This window comes from Vombatus ursinus, unplaced genomic scaffold (assembly GCF_900497805.2).
Source record: "Vombatus ursinus unplaced genomic scaffold, bare-nosed wombat genome assembly UNPS02014782.1, whole genome shotgun sequence".
In the NCBI taxonomy this organism is placed as follows: domain Eukaryota; kingdom Metazoa; phylum Chordata; class Mammalia; order Diprotodontia; family Vombatidae; genus Vombatus; species Vombatus ursinus.
In genome coordinates this window covers 1,289,402-1,312,371 of record NW_020954560.1, presented here as the reverse complement: position 1 = coordinate 1,312,371, position 22,970 = coordinate 1,289,402, and the positions used below count along the sequence as shown (strand labels likewise).

Sequence of the window (22,970 nt, the reverse complement as noted above, 5' to 3'; positions counted from 1 at the left end):
GCCTTCTGTTCTCTGCATTTAAAAAAATTATCTTAAAATTATTATTTTTAAAATTATTTATTTAAACTTATTTTAAAATTGTTTTTAAAAATCATACCTCAAAATCTGTCTTCCTACTTTAACTTCCAAAGGAGGCAGCTGGTCTAACCCTTGTCAAATTAATGTGCTATGACTAGCTTATCCCACTTCATTCCCCATTCCCTGGCTTTAATATGCCAGTATCCTGCCCTTGGGCACTGATCTTGACTCTGGCTTTTCCTGAGTCTGGAATTGCTTTCCCTGAGTCTGGAATTGCTTTCCCTATCCCCAACTATTGCTACCCTCAGTGTTCTGTTATTTCCTGATTTTATCTCAGACTTTCTGACAGCTGCTTATAAACATTCTCTAGTTGATACCAACTGTTTTCTTCTATACTTATTTTGTTCCTTTTCATCCATCTCTTACTCAGTGTCTTCCATGATGGGTTTATCTCTCCACTATCACCTCCCTCAAATTGGTGGCAAAAACACTGGTAGCCTGGGGGGATCCATGAGTGTGACCCCTGAAAAACTATACTCAACATTCAAGATCCCCTTTGGATCAGTATCATTTCAAAACCTACATTTTGTGTCATTCAATTCTTTCTTTTCTCAAGATCAAGGAAAAGGGCACATTGACTTAAAAACAAAAATATTAATTAAACAGACTATCAAGGTCAATACCAAAAAACTCCCCATACATTCAGGGATTCACTGTCCTATAGATTTTTGTGACATCAATGGGAAAGGGAACACCAGTAGCTCAGATAACTCACACTCCTTGGCTTGCATCTTAGCTGGAACTCCTCTCTGCCCTCAAAACTGCTGATGTCATATGCTGGGCTACTTTCTCCGCTGAACTGCTTTGACAGAATCACAGAATGTTTTTGTCTATCTTCTTTTTCTCCATTAACTTGCTTATCCTAGCTGCTGTTTCTCCCTTGAATTATGATTAGGCTACTTTTCCACAGGGAATATCTACATCCCTTTTGTGAGTCAATTCTCAAAACTAGGTCAGCTCCTTTATGCATAATACCTATAGCTACCCTTAGTGAGCCCCTTAGGTCAGTGATATCAAACTCAAATAGAAATGGATCCCTGTAGGAAGCATGTTGACTTAGAAAACCACAATTATCTATGTTGTATTATATTTTTATTTAGTTTGTTTAAAATTTCCCAATTACATTTTAATCTGGTTAGACAAATAGGGAAGTTTTGTAGGCTACCTGTTTGTCACCTCTGCCTTATGTCACATCTGTCTTTTTGCCTGCTTCTCTTTCTCTTCTAAGGGAATTCACTCAAGCCTGTTTGATATGTGAGTCAGCAGGAGTCAATTCCCTTCCAATCCTGTTAAGTCCCCTCACTGCTACAACCATAACCATTCAGATTCATCACTTCAGCACATTGGAAGGGCTAAATGGAACTGGTGACTTTTGTCCTGAATTCCTGCATCTACATCCAAATACCTTCCTTGACATAGAAAGAAACTGAGGCAGAAAGGCCAAATGACTTATCTCAAATTACACCACAAACTGTGGTCAGAGACTTAACTCTATACTAAGGGCTTCCCACTTCCAAGCCAGGATTCCTATGCCCTCTTTTCCAATTCATTTCTTATATTGATTTTTCTCTTGCAGCAGCAGAAGCCATGAATATCTGCTATGTTACCAGTACTTATTCCTCATGCTTCTATGACGACATCGTGGCTGGTGCACCCAATGGCCTCCGATGGATTCAACTATATGTACAACGGGACAGGAAAATAACAAAGAAGCTGATACAGAAAGTGGAAAGCTTAGGCTACAAAGCTCTAGTCCTCACTGTAGACACTCCTGCTTTGGGCAACAGATTGCAAGATAATCGCAACAGATTCTCTTTTCCAGCATTATTGTCCACGAAAAACATACATGTGCCTATTGAGGTATGGGGAATACTTCATGGTAGGGAGGGGTCAGGACCAATGGGTGAATGTTACAAGAAAGCATATTTCACTCAATAGGAGAACAAACTTGCAAACATTTACGAGCTTGACCAGCAGAATAGGCTACCTCATGAAAGAGTTCACTGTTTCTAGAGGCAGAACAGGTGAAGAGTAGAGAGGAGAATGTGTTCAAGCAGAAACTGAACAACTCTTCTGACATGTCCCAGAAGGGATTGAATTGGATGGAATGTTAGACTAGATGACCTCCAAAGAGTCTATGGTTCTACAAGACAGGGTTTCCTAAGGAGAAAAAAGAGGTCATAAAGGCAGAGTTGCTTCTGGTGATACTGGTGTTTCTTAGTTTTGCAATTTTATGAGACTTTTGCAATAATTGGGCACCTGTGGTAGCAGGATGAAATGCTCAGATCTTTGATTCAGTACCTGTGGAGTTGTCAGCTAGACTTGGAGTGCACTGTTTCATTGTTGTCCTTTGGTCACCAAGGACCAGGAAGGGTCTCCGAGGAAGTGTGATGTACACAGTTGAAGGGAAAGTAGACATTATGTAATAATGAAATTAGGATTATTGAAGTGGTGTACCTGGAACCTGCATGAATTTCAGAGTTGGGAGAACTGTCCTCCAGTGACGATCTGGTCTAACCTATACCATAGAAAAATCCCTTTTACAACAAACACACTCAATGTCTTACCAGAATTCCTGGTTTTCTTTAAGATTTGTTCAAATACCATCTTCTTTCTATATGAAAACTTTTCTGACCCCTGCCCACTAATTCCCTACATCCCAAAACTGCCATGTTTTCATTTTGTACACATCATATACATACTTAGATATGTTCATGCTGTCTCCCCCATTAGAACATGAGCTGTTTCTCAAACAAGACACTTCATCTCCACATTCTGGAAATTTTCACTGGCAGTTCCCCATTCCTGAAATTCTTTCCCTCCTTACCACTGTCCCCAGGCTTCCTTCAAGCCTCAGCTAAAGTCTCACCTTCTGCAAGAAGCTTTTCCTAATTCCCTTAATTCCAGTGCTTTCCCTCTGTGGTTGTCTTTCATTTACTATATCTATAGCTTGTTTGTACGTATTTGTCTATATGTGGTCTACCCCATGAGACTGTGAGCTCCCTGAGGGCAGGGACTATCTTTTGCCTTCTTTTGTAATCCCAGCATTTGGTATAGTACCTGGCATATAGCAGGTGACTAATAAAGGTTAATTGATTGAGCAACTGACTGACTCTCTGAGGGAGTAGCTCATATGTGGGCCCCCCATATCTAGGAGGGCTCTGGCCATGCTTCATTTTACTCCCTGTATATCTTCTCATCAACTCCTTGCTGCCACACCTGTATTTTCTGCTCTCTGTCTCTTTCTAGTTCAAGAGCTATAATCAAATCATCACTACCATGCTCCTGGAGAAGGTGTATCAATCTATTCTTCTGTGGCTCTCCTAACATTCCTATAACTTTCAAAGCAAAACTACCCTCCATGACTACTACTGCCCTATAAATATCAAGTCAACAAGCATTTGCCAAAAGGGCAGACTTGGCAAGAGGCCTCAGTAAATATGAAGCAAGTTTCTCAGCTGAGAATGTGGGATGAGGAAGAGCCATGGGAAGTTTGAGGAGAGATGAAAAGATTTGGAAATGCTGTTATGGGTAAGAGGGATATTGAATCAATTAGGGAGGTGTGGAAGGATTGCCTGGCAGCAGTGAGGGCCCAGTTGAGATTATGTAACTTATGTTTTTAGTGGACTCAGTATTTTATTGTATCAAGGGGTCAAGATGAAGAGAGGAGAAGAATATAGCCAGTGCAGGAATGATGGCCTGGGAAAGAACTGAGGGCTACAGGGGACGTCCTATACAACTCATAACTATAGTCTTCTAAAAGTTCATTCAAAGTACTAGAGGGCTTCCTCACCTCCTTACTTTCTCCAAACATCACAATATCATGGGTAAAGCCCCTCTGGCTGTCCATTTGTCTCCCTTCAATCTTGCCAATTGGCCATCTTCTACTCCTTCTCCAGAGTTCCTCATTGGTCATATATTTCCAAATGCTCACATCCACCATGACATATGTCTCTAATGTCCCAAGGGTGATATTTGTTTTTAGGTGTTTGGAGGGAGTTATAGTCTATATTTTGCTGCCATATAGCAACACTAATGAAGTATTAATATTGAAAAAGTGAGCCTTTGTTTTTATGAGAAGTTTAGGGTCAGTGAAAGGGCTTTACAATGTCCCAAAGGCCATACAGTCTACTCACCTCTTCCTTTTCAACTCTGGTCCCAGTTCATTGTCTGTCTATGCTGCATATCCCAAATATAGATACTGTTAGGCAAACTTTATAGGTGTCCATCCAAAAGAATGTTGAAATCTGGGCAATGGATATTCATCTACATTGTCTTTCCTGTGTGGATGAATAGGTCAAACTTCTCAAACAGCTAGCCTCATGGTGCCCTTGAGTGGTCATCTCCAGGAAGGAATCAAATTGTCCCTTGGTGAGGAGTGGGCAAGATTCCTGAGATGTCTATCAAAGCCTCCCCGAGAGCCACATGCAGGCAACCCATGTGGACATAGACATACGACCTACACTAACTCATCCCCTAGACTAACATTTTTAGAAGATTTAAGGTTTGCAAAGTGATTTACATATAACTCATCTTTTGATTTTCACAACAATCCTATGAGGTAGGTGCTGTTATTAGAAGCTCCATTTTACAGATGACTTGCCCAGGGTCACACAGCTAGCTATTAAGTGTCTGAAGCAGATTTGAAATTGGGTCTTCTTTTCTCCCAAGTTCAACACTCTCCCCATGCTACTTATTCTCAGTTCCTGCTCTTCTACTGGGGAGACAATTTTAAGTATATACGGGAAGAGGAACAGGTATTTATTAAATGCATACTATGTACAAGGCATTACGCTTTACAAAAATTACCTAATTTTATCTTCACAACAACCCTGGAAGGCAGGTGATACTATTGTCCTATTTTACAGTTGAAGAAACTGAGGCACAGAGTGGTTAAGTGACATGTAGCCAGTAAGTGTCTGAATCTAGATTTGAACTCAGGTCTTCCTGAGTCCAGGCTCAGTGTTCTATTCATTGAGCCATCTAGATGCCTCCACCCCTACAGTACCACCTAAAGCTTTAGCGAAATATGGCTTCCCAAAAGTGTGTGCTGCCCTTTTTGGTCCCTTCTGGTTTTAGATGGAGAAGCAAAAAGGAATGGAAAATAGGGAGAATGAAGAGAGAAAGAGACAGACAGAGACAGAGACGGAGACAGAGAGAGACACAGAGTCAAGAGATAAGGGGTCACATGTGGGGAACAGGTATTAAGTCAGTACTGCTGGATAATAGAGTATGGGGGTAGGTGGGGGAGCGAAGTATAAAAGGATTATGAGGTAAGAATGAGCCATGTTGTGAAGGACTCTATATTTGATCCTGAAGGTAAGAAGCAGGGTTGTGATGCCAGTAAGTGAACAGAATACTATTTGTGTATCCAGACTGGGAAGGCAAGAAAGTCCAATCACTAGGGAACCTTGTTAGTAGGACTAACTGTCCATTGTAAGCCTGATTCAGGAGGTTGGTACCTACAGCAAAAGCTTTTATCTGGTATTTTTAGTACAAAAACATGGTCCACAACAACGTGTTTCCTTCTGTCCCACTTAAGGAAAATTCAGAGTCCCTCCTCTCAGTCTCAAGCATTGATTCATCTACCTCCTGGAAAGACATTGCCTGGCTAAAGAGCATCACCCAAATGCCCATCATCCTGAAAGGGATTTTAACAAGGGAGGATGCTGAACTGGCCATAAGCCACAATGTGCAGGGCATTCTTGTCTCCAACCATGGTGGAAGACAGCTGGATACAGTTCCAGCCACAGTAAGTTTACTAACTCCAGGGTTATGCATACATGTCTCTGACTGTTTGTATGTTAAGTACAGCCTCTGTGCACATACATCTCTATGTCTTCACCTATTTCCTCTATGTTTCAAAACACTTCCTATGTCTGTTTTTGTCCTATTTTTAGGAGCTATAACCAATCACTAATAAAGTTCAAAAATAAATTCAAAATTCTAAGACTGAGAATACATGATTCTTCCCCAGGCCATGTGTCCACATTGCAGTGGAATATTTCTTTTTTTTTTTAATGTATATCTCTTGTTTTTATATCTCGTTCATTTCTGAATATTTCCATTCCCCTTTCCCTATCCATCGAACTATCCCTCATGGCAAATATTTTAAAATAGAGACAAAAAAAACTAGCCATTGCTGTGTCTGACAGGATATGCAGTTTTCTACATCCGCGGCCCCTCCACCTCTAAAATGGAGGGGGGGTAGTGAATTTTCTCAACTACTCTCCAGAGTCAAATTTAATCACTATGTGATCACAGTGTTCAATTTTGATTTATTGTTCTTTCACTTTACATTTTTTTTGTCATTGTGTACCTAGTTTTCGTGATTCTGGTTGCTTCACCGAGCATCAATTCATAATCTTCCGATGTTTCTCTGAATTCTTCATATATATCATTTTTTATTCTAGTTCTCTTATATTCATGGACTAGATTTTTTTTAGCCATTTCCCAATCAATTGTCAACTGTTTTGTTTTTGATTCTTTGTTACCACAAAAAAGTTTTGCTAAGAATATTTTGTTATATATGAAACCTTTCTTTTTGTTTTTGACTGCCTCAGGGCATATGCCTACTAGTAAGAACCCCAGGTCAAAGGTATCAACATTTTAGTGATTTTTAAACCTAATTTCACATTGATTTCTAGAATAGTTGGACCAGTTCATAGTCCTGCCAACAGCGTATTGCTGTGCCTGTCTTCACACAGGAACTCCAACAGTGACTATTTCTACCTTTCGTCATCTTTGCCAGTTTGCTAGATATGAGGTAAAACCTCTGGATTTTTCTTTTATTGATGTAGCTCTTTTATCCATTATTTCTCTCGATATTCTTAAGTTTTTGTTGCTCTGTGTGAATTTTGTTTTAAAATTTTTCCTAGCATATCAAGAAAGCCTTTGGTAGTTTGGCTGGTATGGTAGTGAAAGGCAAAATTAATTTAGGTAATGTTGCACCCACCAGTGGATTGTGTCATCATATTCCTAGGATGCTACCCACTGATGTCCTTCTTTCCACCAGATCCTCATCTCTAATAAGAAAGAATCAAGAGCAGTAAAGACAAATATGCACTTTTCTTTTCAGATCGATGCCCTGACAGAAGTTGTGAATGCTGTGCAAGGAAGGATTGAAGTCTACTTAGATGGTGGCATCCGAACTGGGACAGATGTATTAAAGGCACTTGCACTTGGTGCAAGGTGCGTCTTCCTTGGAAGGCCAATCCTGTGGGGTCTCACTTACAAGGTGAGGTAATAGAGAGGAACACATCAGGTAAAAATACAGCAACTCACTCATCTGTTTGAGACACTTCCCAAAAAGTAGGGTGCCCAGATCTAGACCCAGAATGGGAACTCTGAGGTCGTCTCAATTTAGATACACGGAAACTGAGACCTAGAGAGATTGAATGACTTATTCAAGGCCATTCAGCTAATAAATGGCAGAGCCGAAATTTGGACCCAGCTCTTTGGACTCAGAGCAAATCCAGTGCTCTTTCTGGATATGCCGCATTTATATCAAACTAAAATCTAGTCTATACCTTGGTCTTAGTTCTACCCTCCAAGGCCAAGTAGAACAAGTCTTATTTCTTTCCACTCATCATATTTCATTGCCTCATTATTCTTTCTGGAGTGTGGGAAGTTAATCCAGGCCTGAAATCTCTGCAAAATCCTTCCTTGGTCCCACAACACTGCTCACAGCAAATCCTATTAGAATTCTCCAACTGGATCATATTCTTTGGAAAACCTAATAGAATCACACAACTCTTGGATGGCCAAGCTAGGAGGGATCTTGGAGATTATAATCCAATTGTTCATTTTATAGATGAGGGAATAGAGTTCCCAAAGAGGTTAAGTGACTTTCCCAAATTCACAGAGCTTGTCCATAGGCAGGATCTCTTAGTTCTCAGACCAATGTTCTGAGTCTGCTTGAATTGACACCTACGGTCCTCACAAATTGGTTCCAGTCTTATCTCCCACTACTTCCTACATTCCATTCCATTCAATTTAATTCAACAAACAAGGCACTGACTGCTAGACCCAGGGAGTATAAAATTAAAAAAATTGAAATTGTATTCTCTCAAGGATTTTATATTCTGGTGGGTGGAGAGGGAAGATAGTGGATGTAATATGTATACAGATAAATAAAAGCACAGATAATTTGAAGAGAGATCATCAATAACTGGACAATCAAAGAATCAATCACCTAATTGATTAGCAAGTATTTATTAATAACTTGCTGTGTGTTAGGTATTGAGCTAGGCTTTGAAGATACAAATACAAAGAATGAAACAATCCTTACTCTTAAGAACTTTAGATTTTAATTGGAGAGACCAGGGAGGTTTCACAAAAGTCTTCGTGTCTGGGGCAGCTAGGTGGCACAGTGGATAGAGCACTGGCCCTGAAGTCAGGAGGACCTGAGTTCAAATCCGACCTCAGACCAAACACTTGATACGTACTAGCTGTGTGACCTTGGGCAAGTCACTTAACCCTGATTGCCTCATTAAAAAAAAATTTTAAAAAAGAAAAAAAAAGTCTTGGTGTCTGAGCTTAATCTTGAAGGGAGAGATTGCATTCAAGGTAGGAGAAGTGACTTGGGCAATGCACCAAAGTGGGGTATGGAATGTTGAGTCTGAAGAACAGCTGATGGTCCAGTTTGACTAGGATGTAGAGTGCCTAATGTGGAGTGATATGAAATAAAAAATGGAAAGGTATACAGGGGACAGATTGGGAGCGGTTTCTAATATCATAAACTCTCATTTCCAGCCACCATTTTTACTCCCTGTCCTCTGAACAAGCCTCATGAATTTCTGTCTCCATGCATCTGTCTCAAGCCCTTCCTCTACTTGGAATGTCTTTTCCTTCCCTTTCTGCCCAGCTCAATCATACCTGTCCTTCAAGGCCCAACTCAAGCTTCATTTCCTCCAAGGAGCCCTCCCTGACAACCCCAACTAGAATAGACCTCCCTTTTCTCTAAAGTTCAGCAACATTAATTATCTGTCCTACTCATTTAGAACTTCCCTCAAGGTATGTTGTGTTACCATTTATCATTTTATGTTCTATTGCTTCAAATAGATCACATGGTCCTTGAAGCAGAGACCTCATACGCTTCTTTAAATTCCCCACAGAAGGCTCCCAATAAACACTTGCTCATTGATCAGTTTAGGGATACCCAAGAAATAAGCTTCTTAATATCCTTTCTAAATGTTGGTGACTCTTCCTGGCTCGATAACAAATACTGTTTGGCATGCCTGCTTTCCTCCATAACAACAAGGAGTAGATAGTACTAGGATAAGCCAGAGCTCACAGGACCCAGAGATTATGGGATCCCTAAAATTGTCTCTTCACTTCTCACCAAATCAAAAAATTGCATAATAAAGCTGGAAGGGACTTCAGAGATTTCACATGAGTCAAACATTTAATATCTTCTACCATTTCCAAATTATCCTCCTTGATAGAAAACTTATCCTTTCCTTTTCCTTAATACACCAATAGTACTTTTAAAAGCCCCTTTCATTGTCTGTTGTTTTTTTTCCCAAAAACTCAACTTATTCTCAGTTGTTAAGATAGAAATCTGTGATAAAGAGAGACTGAGGCAAAAAGTTCTGAGGGTGGTCAATTTATTAGCAAAGCAAGGAATTGACATTAAGTGAGGTCAACGACTCCTCAGTAGTCAAAAACAAACTAGGACTTCACAGAGATTGTTTTTATACTAGCAAAAAAAGAAACTACATTCATGAAATTAATACATATTCATGACATTAATGATTATTCATAACATTTACAGGAATAGGGAAGCATAACAAGAACAGGGAAGTAGGTTGATTCGAAATATTGGGCTGCTGGACATGCTGGGGGCATAACAAGGCATTTCAGGGGCGCGACAATCATCAAACTGGCCATGGCAGCTCAGCTCTGCAGGAGCTCAGCTCAGCTGTGCATGAGTTCAGCTCTACTGAAATGATGAGCTTAATATTTTACTGCAGTGATTACTTAATAAGAGATATCTCTTATTCTAAAAGCTATCTGAATTGGGCCTAATAAGCTAAAAATAAATCATCAGGATGATCAATACGAGCTTAACTGGGGATTATTTCTTTCATAGATTAATATGGGGAAACTACATGCAAACAATTATGTACAAACAAGATATAGACCGGATAAATTGAGTAATAATTAATAGAGGAAAGGAACCAGAATTAAAGTAGATCAAGAAGGGCTTCCTGGAGAAGGTGGGATTTTAGCTGGGACCTGGAGAAAACCAGGGAACCAAGGAGGTGGAGATGAGAAGGAAAAGCATTCTAGACATGGAGGACAGCCAGCAAAAATGTCCCAATCTGGGAGATGAGGAGTGTCTTGTGTGAGGAGCAGCAAGGAGTCCAGAGAGTCAAGTGGCTTCTCCATCCTTCCAGGATTAGTAAATATCAGAGTTGAGAATCAAAGCCAGATGTCTCCTGACTCCATATCTAGCACATAATACACTCCACCACACTGTTCCCTGTAATTCAATGTTTGGCTAACACTGTGTCACTTAGCATCTACTGATTTCAGCTTCTCCATTCCACACTTCTTTCTGCGTAATTACACCAAGTCCTAGCATCCTTAAGTCCTACACGTTAATTCCTTGAATATTTTTTTCGGTCCTTCTACTAGATAATTCTACAAGGTTTGGGTATACCTTCCCCATAACCTGATGGGCAGATTTTAAGGTTCATTGTGTCATGTTTGGTCTCTAGACTCCATCAGGAAAACCTTGGTTCAAATTCCACCTCTGACACTTACTAGCTTTGTAACCATAGGCAGGTCACTTAGCCTCTCTGGGCTTCAGTTAATTCATCTGTAAAATGGGTGTAATGATTTCTAATACATATATCATAGGCTTAATGTTTATATATTAGTTAGTTACCCACTGAGACAATGTATGTAAAGTACTTCGCAAAATTTAAAGCATCACATAATTGTCATTTACTATTACTTATCTCCCCGCCACAAATCTCTCCCCTCTCTAGTCCATTCTCTACTCAGTTATCAAAGAGATCTTCTTAGAAGGTAGATCTGACCACCATCACCACCTTCTCCTATAACCTCCAGAATCAAATATAAAATCTTCTGTCATTCGAAGTCCTTTATAACCTTCCCCCTATCTTCTTACACCATACACCCCTCCACTGCACACTCTGTGATCCAGTGCACTGTCCTCATGGTCATTTCTCAAATAAGACCCTCCAACTCTCAACTCTGGACATTTTCTTTTTTTATAGTATTTTATTTTTCCCAATTATATGTCAAAACAATTTTTAGCATTCATTTTTACAAGATTTTGAATTCCAAATTTTCTCCCTTTCTCCCACCCCTCTTTCTAAAATGGTAGGCAATTTGATATATATGTACAATTATATAAAGCATTTCCATATTACTCACAGTTGTGAAAGTAGAAACAGATCAAAATGAAAAAAAAAACACAAAAAAATGTAAGTGTAAAAAGTAGGCTTCAATCTGCACTCAGAGTCCATCAGTTCTTTATCTGGACATGGATAACATTTTCCATCATGAGCCCTTTGTACTTATCTTGAATCATAGTGTTGCTGAGAAGAGTTAAGTCATTCCTAGCTGGTCATCACACGGTGCTGCTGATACCATGTACATTGTTTTCCTGGTTCTGCTCATTTCACTTTGCATTAGTTTATACAAGTCTTTCTAGATTTTTCTGAAATCTGCCCACTCGATTTCTTATTACACAGTAAGATTCTATTACATTCATATACCACAGCTTGTTCAGCCATTCCCCAATTGATGGGCAACTCTGGGCATTTTCACTAGCTGTGCCCCATACCTAGAGTGTTCTTTGCCCTCATCTCTGCCTCCTGACTTCCCTATCTTCCTTAAAGTCCTAGCTAAAATCTCCCTCATTAGACTGTAAGTTCCATGAGAACAGGAACTCTCTTTTATCTTTCCCTATCCCCAGCACTTAGCATATAGTAGTCACTCAATAAATGCTTACTGAATGACTGACTGACTTGGTAAGTGGTAAAATGGATTGGAAGATTGAGAATGGGATAGAAACAGCTGCCTGTTTGCGAGCTAATGATTTGAAGCAATTATTTTCCAAGTTAGTTGATACATTTGGAAGAAAAAACCCTTTCTGAATCTCAGGTGAAGCACTTCTCTGGAGAAAAGGGTGGGGATGGGAGTAGGGAGTTGCCTGTATTCATCATATTCCTGATGTCACAGTCCTCTTCAAGAATAAAGGACAAACCACAACCACAATCCATTAAGTGACTTATTCCAACTCTCCTAGAATATAAGATCATATTTGAAGACAAACTCTTTGGTCAATCGTATCATATGTTCAAAATGCTCAAAAATATTGCCTCACAATTCTCTCCGTTTGGGAATAGGGTGAAGAGGGAGTTCGACAAGTCCTAAACTTATTAAAGAAGGAGTTCTATAGATCCATGGTCTTTACAGGTAAGACTCACTTTGGATCTAGGTTAAGTGTAAAACACACAAGGAACAGGTATAGTCCCTTTTTTTTAATTCCCCCACCTTTCCTCTATCGTATATTCCTCCCTAGAAAGAAGTATTAAGGAGAAAGAAAAGAAGGAGGATCTTAATATAAGGAGACAGTTTAATGTGAATACTGCATTAGTTGATACAAAATATTAAGATTATAGAAAGCATGCTATCCTCAATACACTAAACAGACCAACCCTCAGGATTACTGTGTCTAGTTCTTTAAGATGGTTTCAATAAGACTAAATAAAGTGTGTCCAGAGAATGTAAAGAGCATAGGAAGAGACTGGGGGATCTTGGAATATAAGGGACAGTTAAAATTATACTCACTAGCTGTGTGACCTTGGGCAAGTCACTTAACCTCAATTGCCTCACCAAAAAAAAGCAAAAAAAAAAATACTATGTATTTGGACTGTAGAAAAGGAGACTGAGGGGAGACATGCCAGCTGTCAGCAAGCTTTCTATCATGCCAAAGAGCAAAGACATCCCATTATTGGTTTTTCATTCAGTCATTTCAGTTGACTCTGACTCTTCATGACAAAGATACATTTCCTTCTCCAGCTAATTTTACAGGTAAGGAAACTGAGGCAGAGTTAAGTGACTTGCCCAGGGTCACATAGCTAGTAAATGAATGAGACTAGATTTGAACTCAGATCTTCCCAACTCCAGGCCCAGTGCTCTAGCTAGAAGTTAAAGGAAAGGGAATTTCAACTCAGCAATGTCCAATAATCGAAAAGGCTGCCATTTGGACAGTGCCTAACACAATATCTATTTATTGAAATGAATTAGACTGGATTGGATTGGATTGAGGCAGTAAGACAGAAGTGCTCAAGTAGAGGTGCTCTGAGAATTAATTCAGGCTGGTAAAGGTGAGATTTCTGTCACACTTGGTGAAAGACTAGACTACTAAGGCCTTTTGTAGCCTTAAAATCTTTGTTCTTGTTTTATTTTGGTCTGGACCTATGAATTCATGGGGGCAGGGAAGTTCTGAGGAGGAAATTCTGTTATGAAAATAAAGAGTATCTGTTTAGAAGTAAGAGAATGAAAACAAAGTATTCTAAAGAGGAAATAAATTTCCCTTTCTTTCTACCTCACACCAAAACTTGTTTGATCCACAGACTCATAGAATCTTTGTGTTGGAATGTATTTTTTTTAATTAAATTTTTATGTTTTAATTACATGTAAAAGCAATTTTTAATATTCATTTTTAAAATTTTGAGTTCCAAATTCTCTCTCTTCCTTTCTTTCCTTCCTCTCCTTGAGAGGGCAAGTAATTTGATACACAGATTATACATGTGCAGTCATGCAAAAATATATTTTGTAAAAGGAAACACAGACCAAAAAAAAAAGACGAGAAAATTTTTTTTAAGTTTCTTTAAGTATATTTCAATCTGCATTTGGATTCCATCACTTCTTTCTCTAGAGATGGACAGCACCTTTCATCATAAGTCCTTCAGAATTGTCTTGGATCATTGTATTGCTGATAATAGCAAAGTCATTCACAGTTGATCATCTACAATATTGCTGTTACTGTGCACAATGTTCTCCTGGTTCTTCTCACTTCACTTAGCATCAGTTCATATAAGTTTTCCCAGGTTTTTCTGAAGCAATCCTGCTCATTATTTCTTATAGAACGATAGTATTCCACTACAATCATATACCACAACTTGTTCAGCCCTTCCCCAATTGATGGACATCCTCTCAATTTCCAATCCTTTGCCACCACAAAATAAGAGCTGCTATAAATATTTTTGTACATATGAGTCCTTTTTCCTTTTTTTAAATCTCTTTGGGATACAGACCTTGTAGTGGTATTAGTGGATTAAAAGGTGCACACAATTTTATAGCCCTTCAAACATAGTTCCTCTCCAAAACAGTTAGATCAGTTCACAACTCCACCAAAAGTGCATTAGTGTCCCAATTTCATCACATCCTTTCCAACATGTGTCATTTTCCTTTTTTTGTCATAGTATCCAATCTTACAGGCATGAGATGGTACCTCAGAGTTGTTTTAATTGACATTTCTCTAATCAATAGTGATTTAAAGCATTTTTTGCATATGACTGTAGATAGTTTTGATTTCCTTGTCTGAAAACTTTCTGTTCATATTCTTTATCAATTGAGGAATGAATTGTATCCTTATAAATTTGACTCCATTCTCTATATATTTGAGAAATGAGGCCTTATCAAAGAAAATTGCTATAAATTTTTCCTCACTTTTCTGCTTTCCTTCTAATCTTGTCTGTATTGGTTTTGTTTGTGCAAAACCTTTATAATTTAATGTAATCAAAATTATCCATGTTAAATCCCATAATGCTCTCTACCTCCTGCTTGGTCATAAATTTTTCCCTTTTCCATAGATATAACAGGTCAAATAGTCCATGATCCACTAATTTGCTTATGATATCACCCTTTATGCTAAATCATTTAACCATTTTGACCTTACTTTGGTATATGGTGTAAGATGTTGGTTTATACCTAGTTTCTGCCAAACTGCTTTCTAGTTTTCTTGGCAATTTTTGTTACATCTTGAGTTCTTACCCCAAAAGCTTGGATTTGGGGGTTTATCAAACATTAGATTACTATGGTCATTTACTACTATATGATATGTACCTAATCTATTCCACTGATCTACCACTCTATTTCTTAGACAGTACCAGATTGTTTTGATGATTACCTCTTTCTGTGTAATGCAATTTAATATCTGGTATTTCTTGGCCACCTTCATCCACATTTTTTTCATCGATTCCCTTGATATTCTTGACCTTTTATTCTTCCAGATGATTTTTTTCTAGCTATATAAAATAATTTTTAGTCGTTTGACTGTTATGTTACTGAATAAATAAATTTTAAGTAAAATTGTCATTTTATTACATTATTTTGGCCTACCTATGAGCAATTACTATTTCTCCAATTGTTTAGCTCTGACTTTATTTGTATGAAAAGTGTTTTGTAATTGTGTTGTAATAGTTCCTCGGTTTGTCTTGGCAGGTATACTCCCAAGTATTTTATATTGTCTGCAGTTACTTTAAATAGAATTTATCTTTCTGTCTCTTGCTGCTGGACTGTGTTGATAATATAGAGAAATGTTGATAATTTGTGTAGGTTTATTTTATATCCTATAGTTTTGCTGAAGTTCTTAACCATTTCATCTAGTTTTTTTAGTTGATTCTCTAAGTATACCATCATATCATTAACAAAGAGTGACACTTTTGTTTCTTCATCATCTATTCAAATTCCTTCCATTTCTTTTTCCTTCTCTTGTTGTTATAGGTAACATTTCTAGTACAATAAATAATAGTGGTGATGATAGGCATCATTGCTTCACCCCTGATCTTATTGGAATGGCTTCTAGCTTACCCCCATTAAAGATAATGCTTGCTTGGGGGCAGCTAGGCAGCACAGTGGATAGAGCACCAGTCCTGGATGCAGGAGGACCTGAGTTCAAATCCAGCCTCAGACACATAACACTTACTAGCTGTGTGACCCTGGGCAAGTTACTTAACCCCCATTGCCCAACTCAAAAGAAAAAAAAGATAATGCTTGCTTACTGATGATTTTAGATATATATTACTTATCATTTTAAGGAACCCATTTATTCCTATGATCTGTAGTGTTTTTAAAAGAAATTAGTGTTGTATTTTGTCAAAAAATTTTATCTGCATCTATTGAGATGATCATATGATTTTTGTTAGTTTTGTTATTGATATGGTCAATTAAGCTGGTAGTTTTCCTAATTTTGAACCAACCCTACATTCTTAGTATAAATCTTATCTGATCATAATGCATGATCTTTGTGATATATTGCTATATAAGTTTTTTCATCAATATTTATTAGGAAAATTGGTCCATAGTTTTATTTCTCTGGTTTAGGTATAAGCATTATATTTGTGTCATAAAATGGAATTTGTTAAGACTACATCTTTGACTTTTTTCCAAATAGTTTATGTAGTATTGGAATTATTTGTTCTTTAAATGTCTGGTAGCATTTACTTGTGAATCCATCTGGCCCTGGGGATTTCTTCTTAGGGAGCCCATTCATGGCTTGTTCAATTTCTTTTTCTAAGATAAGTTTATTTAAGTATTCTATTTCCTCTTCTGTTAATCTGGGCAGTTTATATTTTTGTAAATATTCATTTATTTCACTTAAACTATTAGATTTATTGGCATATAAATGGGCAAAATAGCTCCTAATAATTGCTTCAATTTCCTCTTCTTTGGTGGTGAATTTGTCTTTTTCCTTTTTGATGCGGTAATTTCTTTTTTTAAACCAATGGTTTTTTTTAACCAATGGTTTATCTATTTTATTGTTTAAAAAAAAACCACCTACTAGTTTCATTTGTTCGATAGTTTCTTACTTTTAATTTTATTAAATGTTATTAATATCTCCTTTAATTTTCAGGATTTCCAATTTGGTGTTTATTTGGAGATTTTTAATTTGTTCTTTTTCTAGTTTTTTTAATTTGCATGTCCAATTCATTAACCTGCTTTTTCTCTATTTTATTCATATAAGTGTTTAGAAATATCAAATTTCCCTTCAGTACTGCTTTAGCTGCATCCCTTTAATTTTGTTATGTTGTCTCTTTAATGAAATTATTGTTTCTATGATTTATTCTTTGACCCATTCATTTTTTAGGATTAAATTATTTAGTTTCCAATTAAGTTTTAATCTGTGTTTCCATGACCCTTTATTGAATGTAATTTTTATTAATTTATGATCTGGAAAGGTCGCATTTAATATTTTTGTTTTTCTGCTTTTGGTTGTGAGGTTTTTATGCCCTAATACATGGTCAATTTTTGTGTAGATGCCATGTACCACTGAGAAAAAGGTATATTCCTTTCTATTCCCATCCAGTTTTCTCCAGAAGTCTATCATATCTAACTTTTTAAAAATTCTGTTCATCTCCTTAGCTTCTTTTTTGTTTATTTTTTTGGTTAGATTTATCTAGTTCTGAGAGAGGAAAGTTGAGGTTTCTCACTAGTATAGTTTTACTATTTCCTCCTGTAACTCATTTAACTTTTCTTTTAAGAATTTGGATGTTATACCATTTGGTGTGTGTATGTGTGTATACATACACACATACATATATGTATGTATATATGTATGTATATATATTTAGTATTAACATTACTTCATTGTCCATAGTATCTTTTTGCAAAATGTAATTTTCCTGCTCATCCTTTTTGATTATACCTATTTTTGCTTTTGTTTTGTCTGAAATCATAATTGCTACCCCTGCTTTTTTTTTTAACATCAGCTGAAGCATAATAAATTCTACTACAGTTTCTTACCTTTACTCTGTGTGTATGTTTCTCTGCTTCAAACATATTCAGATTCTGGTTTTTAATCCACTGTTTTCCTCTTCTGCTTTATGGGTAAGTTCATCCTATTCACATTCACAGTTATTATTACTATGTATTTTCCTTCATCATATCCCCCCCCACTTTACCCTTCTCTCTCTCTCTCTTTTCACCCTGTCTATCCTCAAAAATCTGTTTTGTTTCTGACCATCACCTCCCTCAATATTCTCTTCTTTCTATCAACCCTCTTTTCTCTTATTCCCTTCCTACTTCCCTGTAGGACAAGACAGATTTCTATGCCCAAATAAGTGTGTATGTTATTCTCTCTTTGAGCCAATTCCAATAAAAGGTTCAAGTATTTTCTGCCACCCCCCCACACACATCTTCACCTTCACTATAAAAGCCCTTCTTTTCATACCTTTTATGTGAGAGAATTTTCCTCATTCTCCTTCTCCCTTTCCCCTTCTCCCAGTGTGCATACCTCTTTCTCATCCCTTTATTTTAATTTTTTAAATGATCCCATGATAGTCAGCTCATCCTGTGCCCCTTTTCTACATACACTCTTACTAATTGCCCTAATAATGATAAAGTTCTTAGGAATTACAAGTATCATCTTCCCATGTAGGAATGTAAACATTTTAACCTTACTGAATCCCTTATGATTTATCTCTTTGCTATGTACCTTTTTATGTTTCTCTTGAGTCTGGTATTTGAAAGTCAAATTTTCTTTTCAGTTTTGGTCTTTTTATCATGAATGCTTGAAAGTCATCTATTTCATTGAATATCCATTTTTTTCCCTGAAGGATTGTACTCAGTTTTGCTGGGTAGGTTATTCTTGGTTGTAATCCTGACTCCTTTGCCCTCCAGAATATCCTATCCCAAGCCCTCTGATCCTTTCATGTAAAAGCTGCCAAATCTTGCATAGCTCTGCAGTATTGGAATTGCTTGGTTTTTGAGGGGGAAGGAGAGGGGAGGCTGCTTACAATATTTTCCTCTTGGGAGTTCTGGAATTTGACTACAATATTCTTGGGAGTTTTCATTTTGGGATCTCTGTGAGGAGGTGATCAGTGAATTCTTTCAATGTCTATTTTACCCTCTAGTTCTAGGATATCAGTGTAGTTTTCCTGGATAATTTCTTGAAATATAATGTCTAGGCTCTTTTTTTGATCATGACTTTCAGATAGTCCAGTAATTCTTAAATCATCTCTCCTGGATCTATTTTCCATGTCAGTTGTTTTTCCAATGAGATATTTCACATTTTCTTCTATTTTTTCATTTTTTTAATTTTGTTTTGTTGTTTCTTGATGTACCATGAAGTCATTATTTTCCACCTGCCCAATTCTAATTTTTAAGGAATTATTTTCTTCAGTGAGCTCTTGTACCTCCTTTTCCATTTGACCAATTCTACTTTTTAAGGAGTTCTTTTCTTCAGGGAATTTTTGTACCTGTTTTTCCATTTGGCCAATTCTGCTTTTTAAGGAGTTCTTCTCTTTGGTGGATTTTATGCCCCTCTCTCTCTGTCTCTCTGTCTCTCTCTGTCTCTCTCACTCTCTCTCCCATTTGGTGAATTTTATTTTTAATATGTTATTGTCTTCAGTATTTTCTTTGGTGAGGCAATGGGTGTTAAGTGACTTACCTAGGGTCACATAGTAAGTTCTTCAGTATTTTTTATGCCTCCTTTACCAAGCTTTTTACTTTATTTCCATAATTTTCTTGCATCACTCTCATTTACTTTCCTGATTTTCCTCTACCTCTCTTACTTGATTTTTAAAATCTTTTTTGAGCTCTTTCACAAATTCCTTTTGGGCCTATGACCAATTCACATCTTTCTGTGAAGCTTTGCATGTAACTGTTTTGACTTCATTGTCTTCTTCTGAGTTTGTGTCTTGATCTTCCCTGTTACCATAATAATTTTCTATAACCAGGTTCTTTTTTGTTGTTGTTGTTTGCTCATTTTTCCAGACTATTTCTTGACTTTTAACTTTATGTTAAAGTTGATCTCTGCTCCTGGGGCAAAAGGGGTACTATCCAAAGCTTCAGGTTTTTTATGCTGCTGTTTTCAGAGCTAGTTCTGGGAATTGGTAAGTTTTTAGTTCTTCCAAAGAGGTATGATCTAAGGAGAGGTGTGGTCACTGCTCTGCTGGCCTGTGCTCTGGTCTGTGAGTGACCATAAGCACTCTTCTCTGCCCTGAAAATGTGACCAGTGCTACGCTCCTTTGTACCCACATGTTCTAGTGTACTAGCATTCCTCTTCATCCTGGAACTGTGTATGGGCAATAAAATAAGGTCCTGCACCCACTGCCAGAAGTTTTCCAACCATCTTACCATCTCTGTGCTAAGAGCTCCCACAGTGGCCCCAAGGTAACTTGCAGGGGCACAGACTGCACCACACTATGCTCAAGACCTGACCACCACCCCAACAAGACAAACCTTTCATGCCAACCCCTAAGTTATCTTAGGCTGGAAAATTGTTTCACCCTGACCTTTTGTTGGTTCTTCCACTCCAGAATTTGATTTGAGGCATTATTTTAAAGTTGTTTGGAGGGGAATTTAGGAGAGCTCAGGTGAGTACCTTTCTGCCATCTTGACTCTGTCCTTTGGAAGAAATTTTAAAGGTCATTTCAACCCACCCACTCACCCCTTGCCCAATGTAGTAACATTGACAATCTAATAATAATAATAATAGCACCTACTATGTGCCAAGCACTGTGCTAAATGATCCTAAAATATTATCTCCTTTGTTACAACAACCATGGTAGGTATGTGCTATTGTTATCTCCACTTTACAGGTTAAGAAACTGAGGCAGACAGCGGTTAAATGACTCACCAAGAGTCACATAGCTAGTAAGTATCTGAGGTTGGATTTGAATTTAGGTCTTCCTGACTCCAAGCTCAGCACTCTATCCACCGTACCACCTAGCTATCAACAATCGGCCATCTTGCCTCTTTTTAAATGCCTTCAGTGACAGGGGGCTTACTGCCTCTGGAAGTAGTCTATTCTATTTTCAGACAGATCTAATTATTAGGAATCTCTTCCTTATTTGGAATGGAAATTCGCTTTCCTGTAGCTTTATCCATTGATCCTGGTTCTGATCTCCTGACGTACAGCACAGAGATCTACTGTCTTTTCTACACCCTTCAAATACTGGGGGAAAGTGATTGTGTCTTCCCTAAGTGTTCTCTTCCATGGGCTAACCCTCTTTAGTTCCTTTAACCTTCCCTTATTGCGGTCAATTTTTCTCCTCCACCCTGTTAAAAAGAGCAGAAATAAAGACTAAAGGATGGTGAACACATAAACCTTCCTGTCAGTTAAATGGAAGGAAGTCTTCTATAAATTGAGTGTTTGGCGGGAAAGTGACTTTGAACCTGGTGTCCATTGAAACCAAAGAACCAAACTTCTTGTCTCAAGTACTAAGTTTAGGTCTAGAAAACTTGAGGTTAGCTCCTCAGAATTCATAGTCTTGTGCCCTAGTCAGAATATACAGAGTTGCCTGAATATATCAATACCTGCATGCCAGAAAAGACTGAGCCATCATTAAAAGCCAACAAATTTTAAGATGCATTCAAAATATCTACCAAAGAGGTCAACCTTCACTTCAGACTAGGCAGACTGGTCAGTCTCCTGGGTGGTCTGAATCAGGAAACTGAGATTTCTAAGCATCACGTCCTCCCCCCAAATACCACTCCCACCTCATATGGAAGAGACTGTGATAGAATTCATAGAAAGAGCTTTTCACTACCCAATGAGAAAAAGGGCTTAAAAGGCAAAGAATTCTGGGACCTAAGCTAACTTGGAACCTTCCTCACTAGGCCTAATGAAATAAGTCCAGTCTAAGTGGTAATCACTTTTAAGAAATGAATTGTTTTACTTTCCATAGCATATAATAGCTATGACAAGGCAAATGAAAGGTGCCAAAGAATGAAGAGATAAAAATTGCTTGTGATTCGCACAGTAGAATTTTCTATTTAAAGTAATGCTTCAAAAGTGCTTGAAACAGCTTGCCTTTTCAAATAGTTTAGGCCTTCCCTGTTAATTGGCTAGGATGATATAAAAGTTAACCTAAGCCCGCTTCTGTATGAATTAGCATAGACCCCTGATTAGCTTATTAAAGGAGTCCGGATGAATGTGGCTGTGTTTTGTCATTACAGGTTGCCGGTCAATCTCAGAGATCAGCCAGGACTTGGTGCAATTCTCCAAATTATAAGAGGTGACCTTTCCAAGGGGATGTGAGAACTGGATATATCAAGTGACCATGTGGACCCTCCCTTCTCAAGCTGTGCACCTGCATACACACATACACACACACACACACACACACACACACACACACACACACACACGTTGCCTAGCTAAAGAAAACCGCTCATCAGGCCAGCTGTGCCATCAAACTGGATTTCGGCAGCAAGAACACCAGTATGAAAGAGAACCAGAATTCTGATGCTGTCCCGTTATCAACACAACCGATGGGTTTCCTCCTTCCTTGTCAGGGAGTGACGGACTTCCTCCCTCATCTCCTCAGTTCTGCTGGCACGTTTTGTGCCCAGAGACCAAGTTGGGTAACTTGGGCATCCCAACGAGAATGAAGATGTTTGCAACATTAAACAATGTAGTGCTTGCTTTGGAAGGGGCAGAGATGGATAGCAGCATTCATTCAGGGTCATCTCTGCCACTGGTGGTCATAGGGCCCCCAAATCCAAAAGATCCAATCAACAAAAAGAAAATTTTTCTTTCAATGTGTGGAGGCTATTCTTCTTTCTGTCTATATAAAAAAAACGGACACAGGCTTCCAAGTAGCTCTCCAGAAGACTTCACTGGCCCACAGATATCACAGTTTGTCTCTTTCCAGGCCTCAGTTCACTATCTAGAGATAGTCCGTATCCAAGATCATGATTTCTATTCTAAACATAGGGGAAATATTGAGCAACTATGTATTTTTTATTCTGTGTCTAAGAAATAAAACAAGCGTTTCCGTAACAAAGTGGGAAAGAAAAACAAAGCATAGCACCTGAATTTAGAGATCCATTATGTACAACTTGTTATTTCTTTCAAATGTACAACAAAGTTATTGTGTGACTTTCTTTTTTTTCCT

General features: G+C 37.9%; 1 protein-coding gene across 5 annotated transcripts in view; it reads left to right on the top strand.

Moving 5' to 3' along the window:
• HAO2 (hydroxyacid oxidase 2) overlaps positions 1-22,614 on the top strand; it is a 50,685-nt gene extending 28,071 nt beyond the window's left edge. For 4 of the 5 annotated variants that reach the window (XM_027866725.1, XM_027866723.1, XM_027866721.1 and 1 more), the window contains 5 exons: positions 1,655-1,938; positions 5,621-5,830; positions 7,157-7,315; positions 12,465-12,534; positions 22,030-22,614. In XM_027866725.1, the coding sequence (XP_027722526.1) occupies positions 1,655-1,938; positions 5,621-5,830; positions 7,157-7,315; positions 12,465-12,534; positions 22,030-22,085 (779 nt within the window). In that variant the 3' untranslated portion in view covers positions 22,086-22,614. The remainder of the gene's footprint in view (positions 1-1,654; positions 1,939-5,620; positions 5,831-7,156; positions 7,316-12,464; positions 12,535-22,029) is intronic. The other variant, XM_027866724.1, reaches the window with a different exon arrangement.
• The last annotated feature ends 356 nt before the right edge of the window (positions 22,615-22,970 follow it).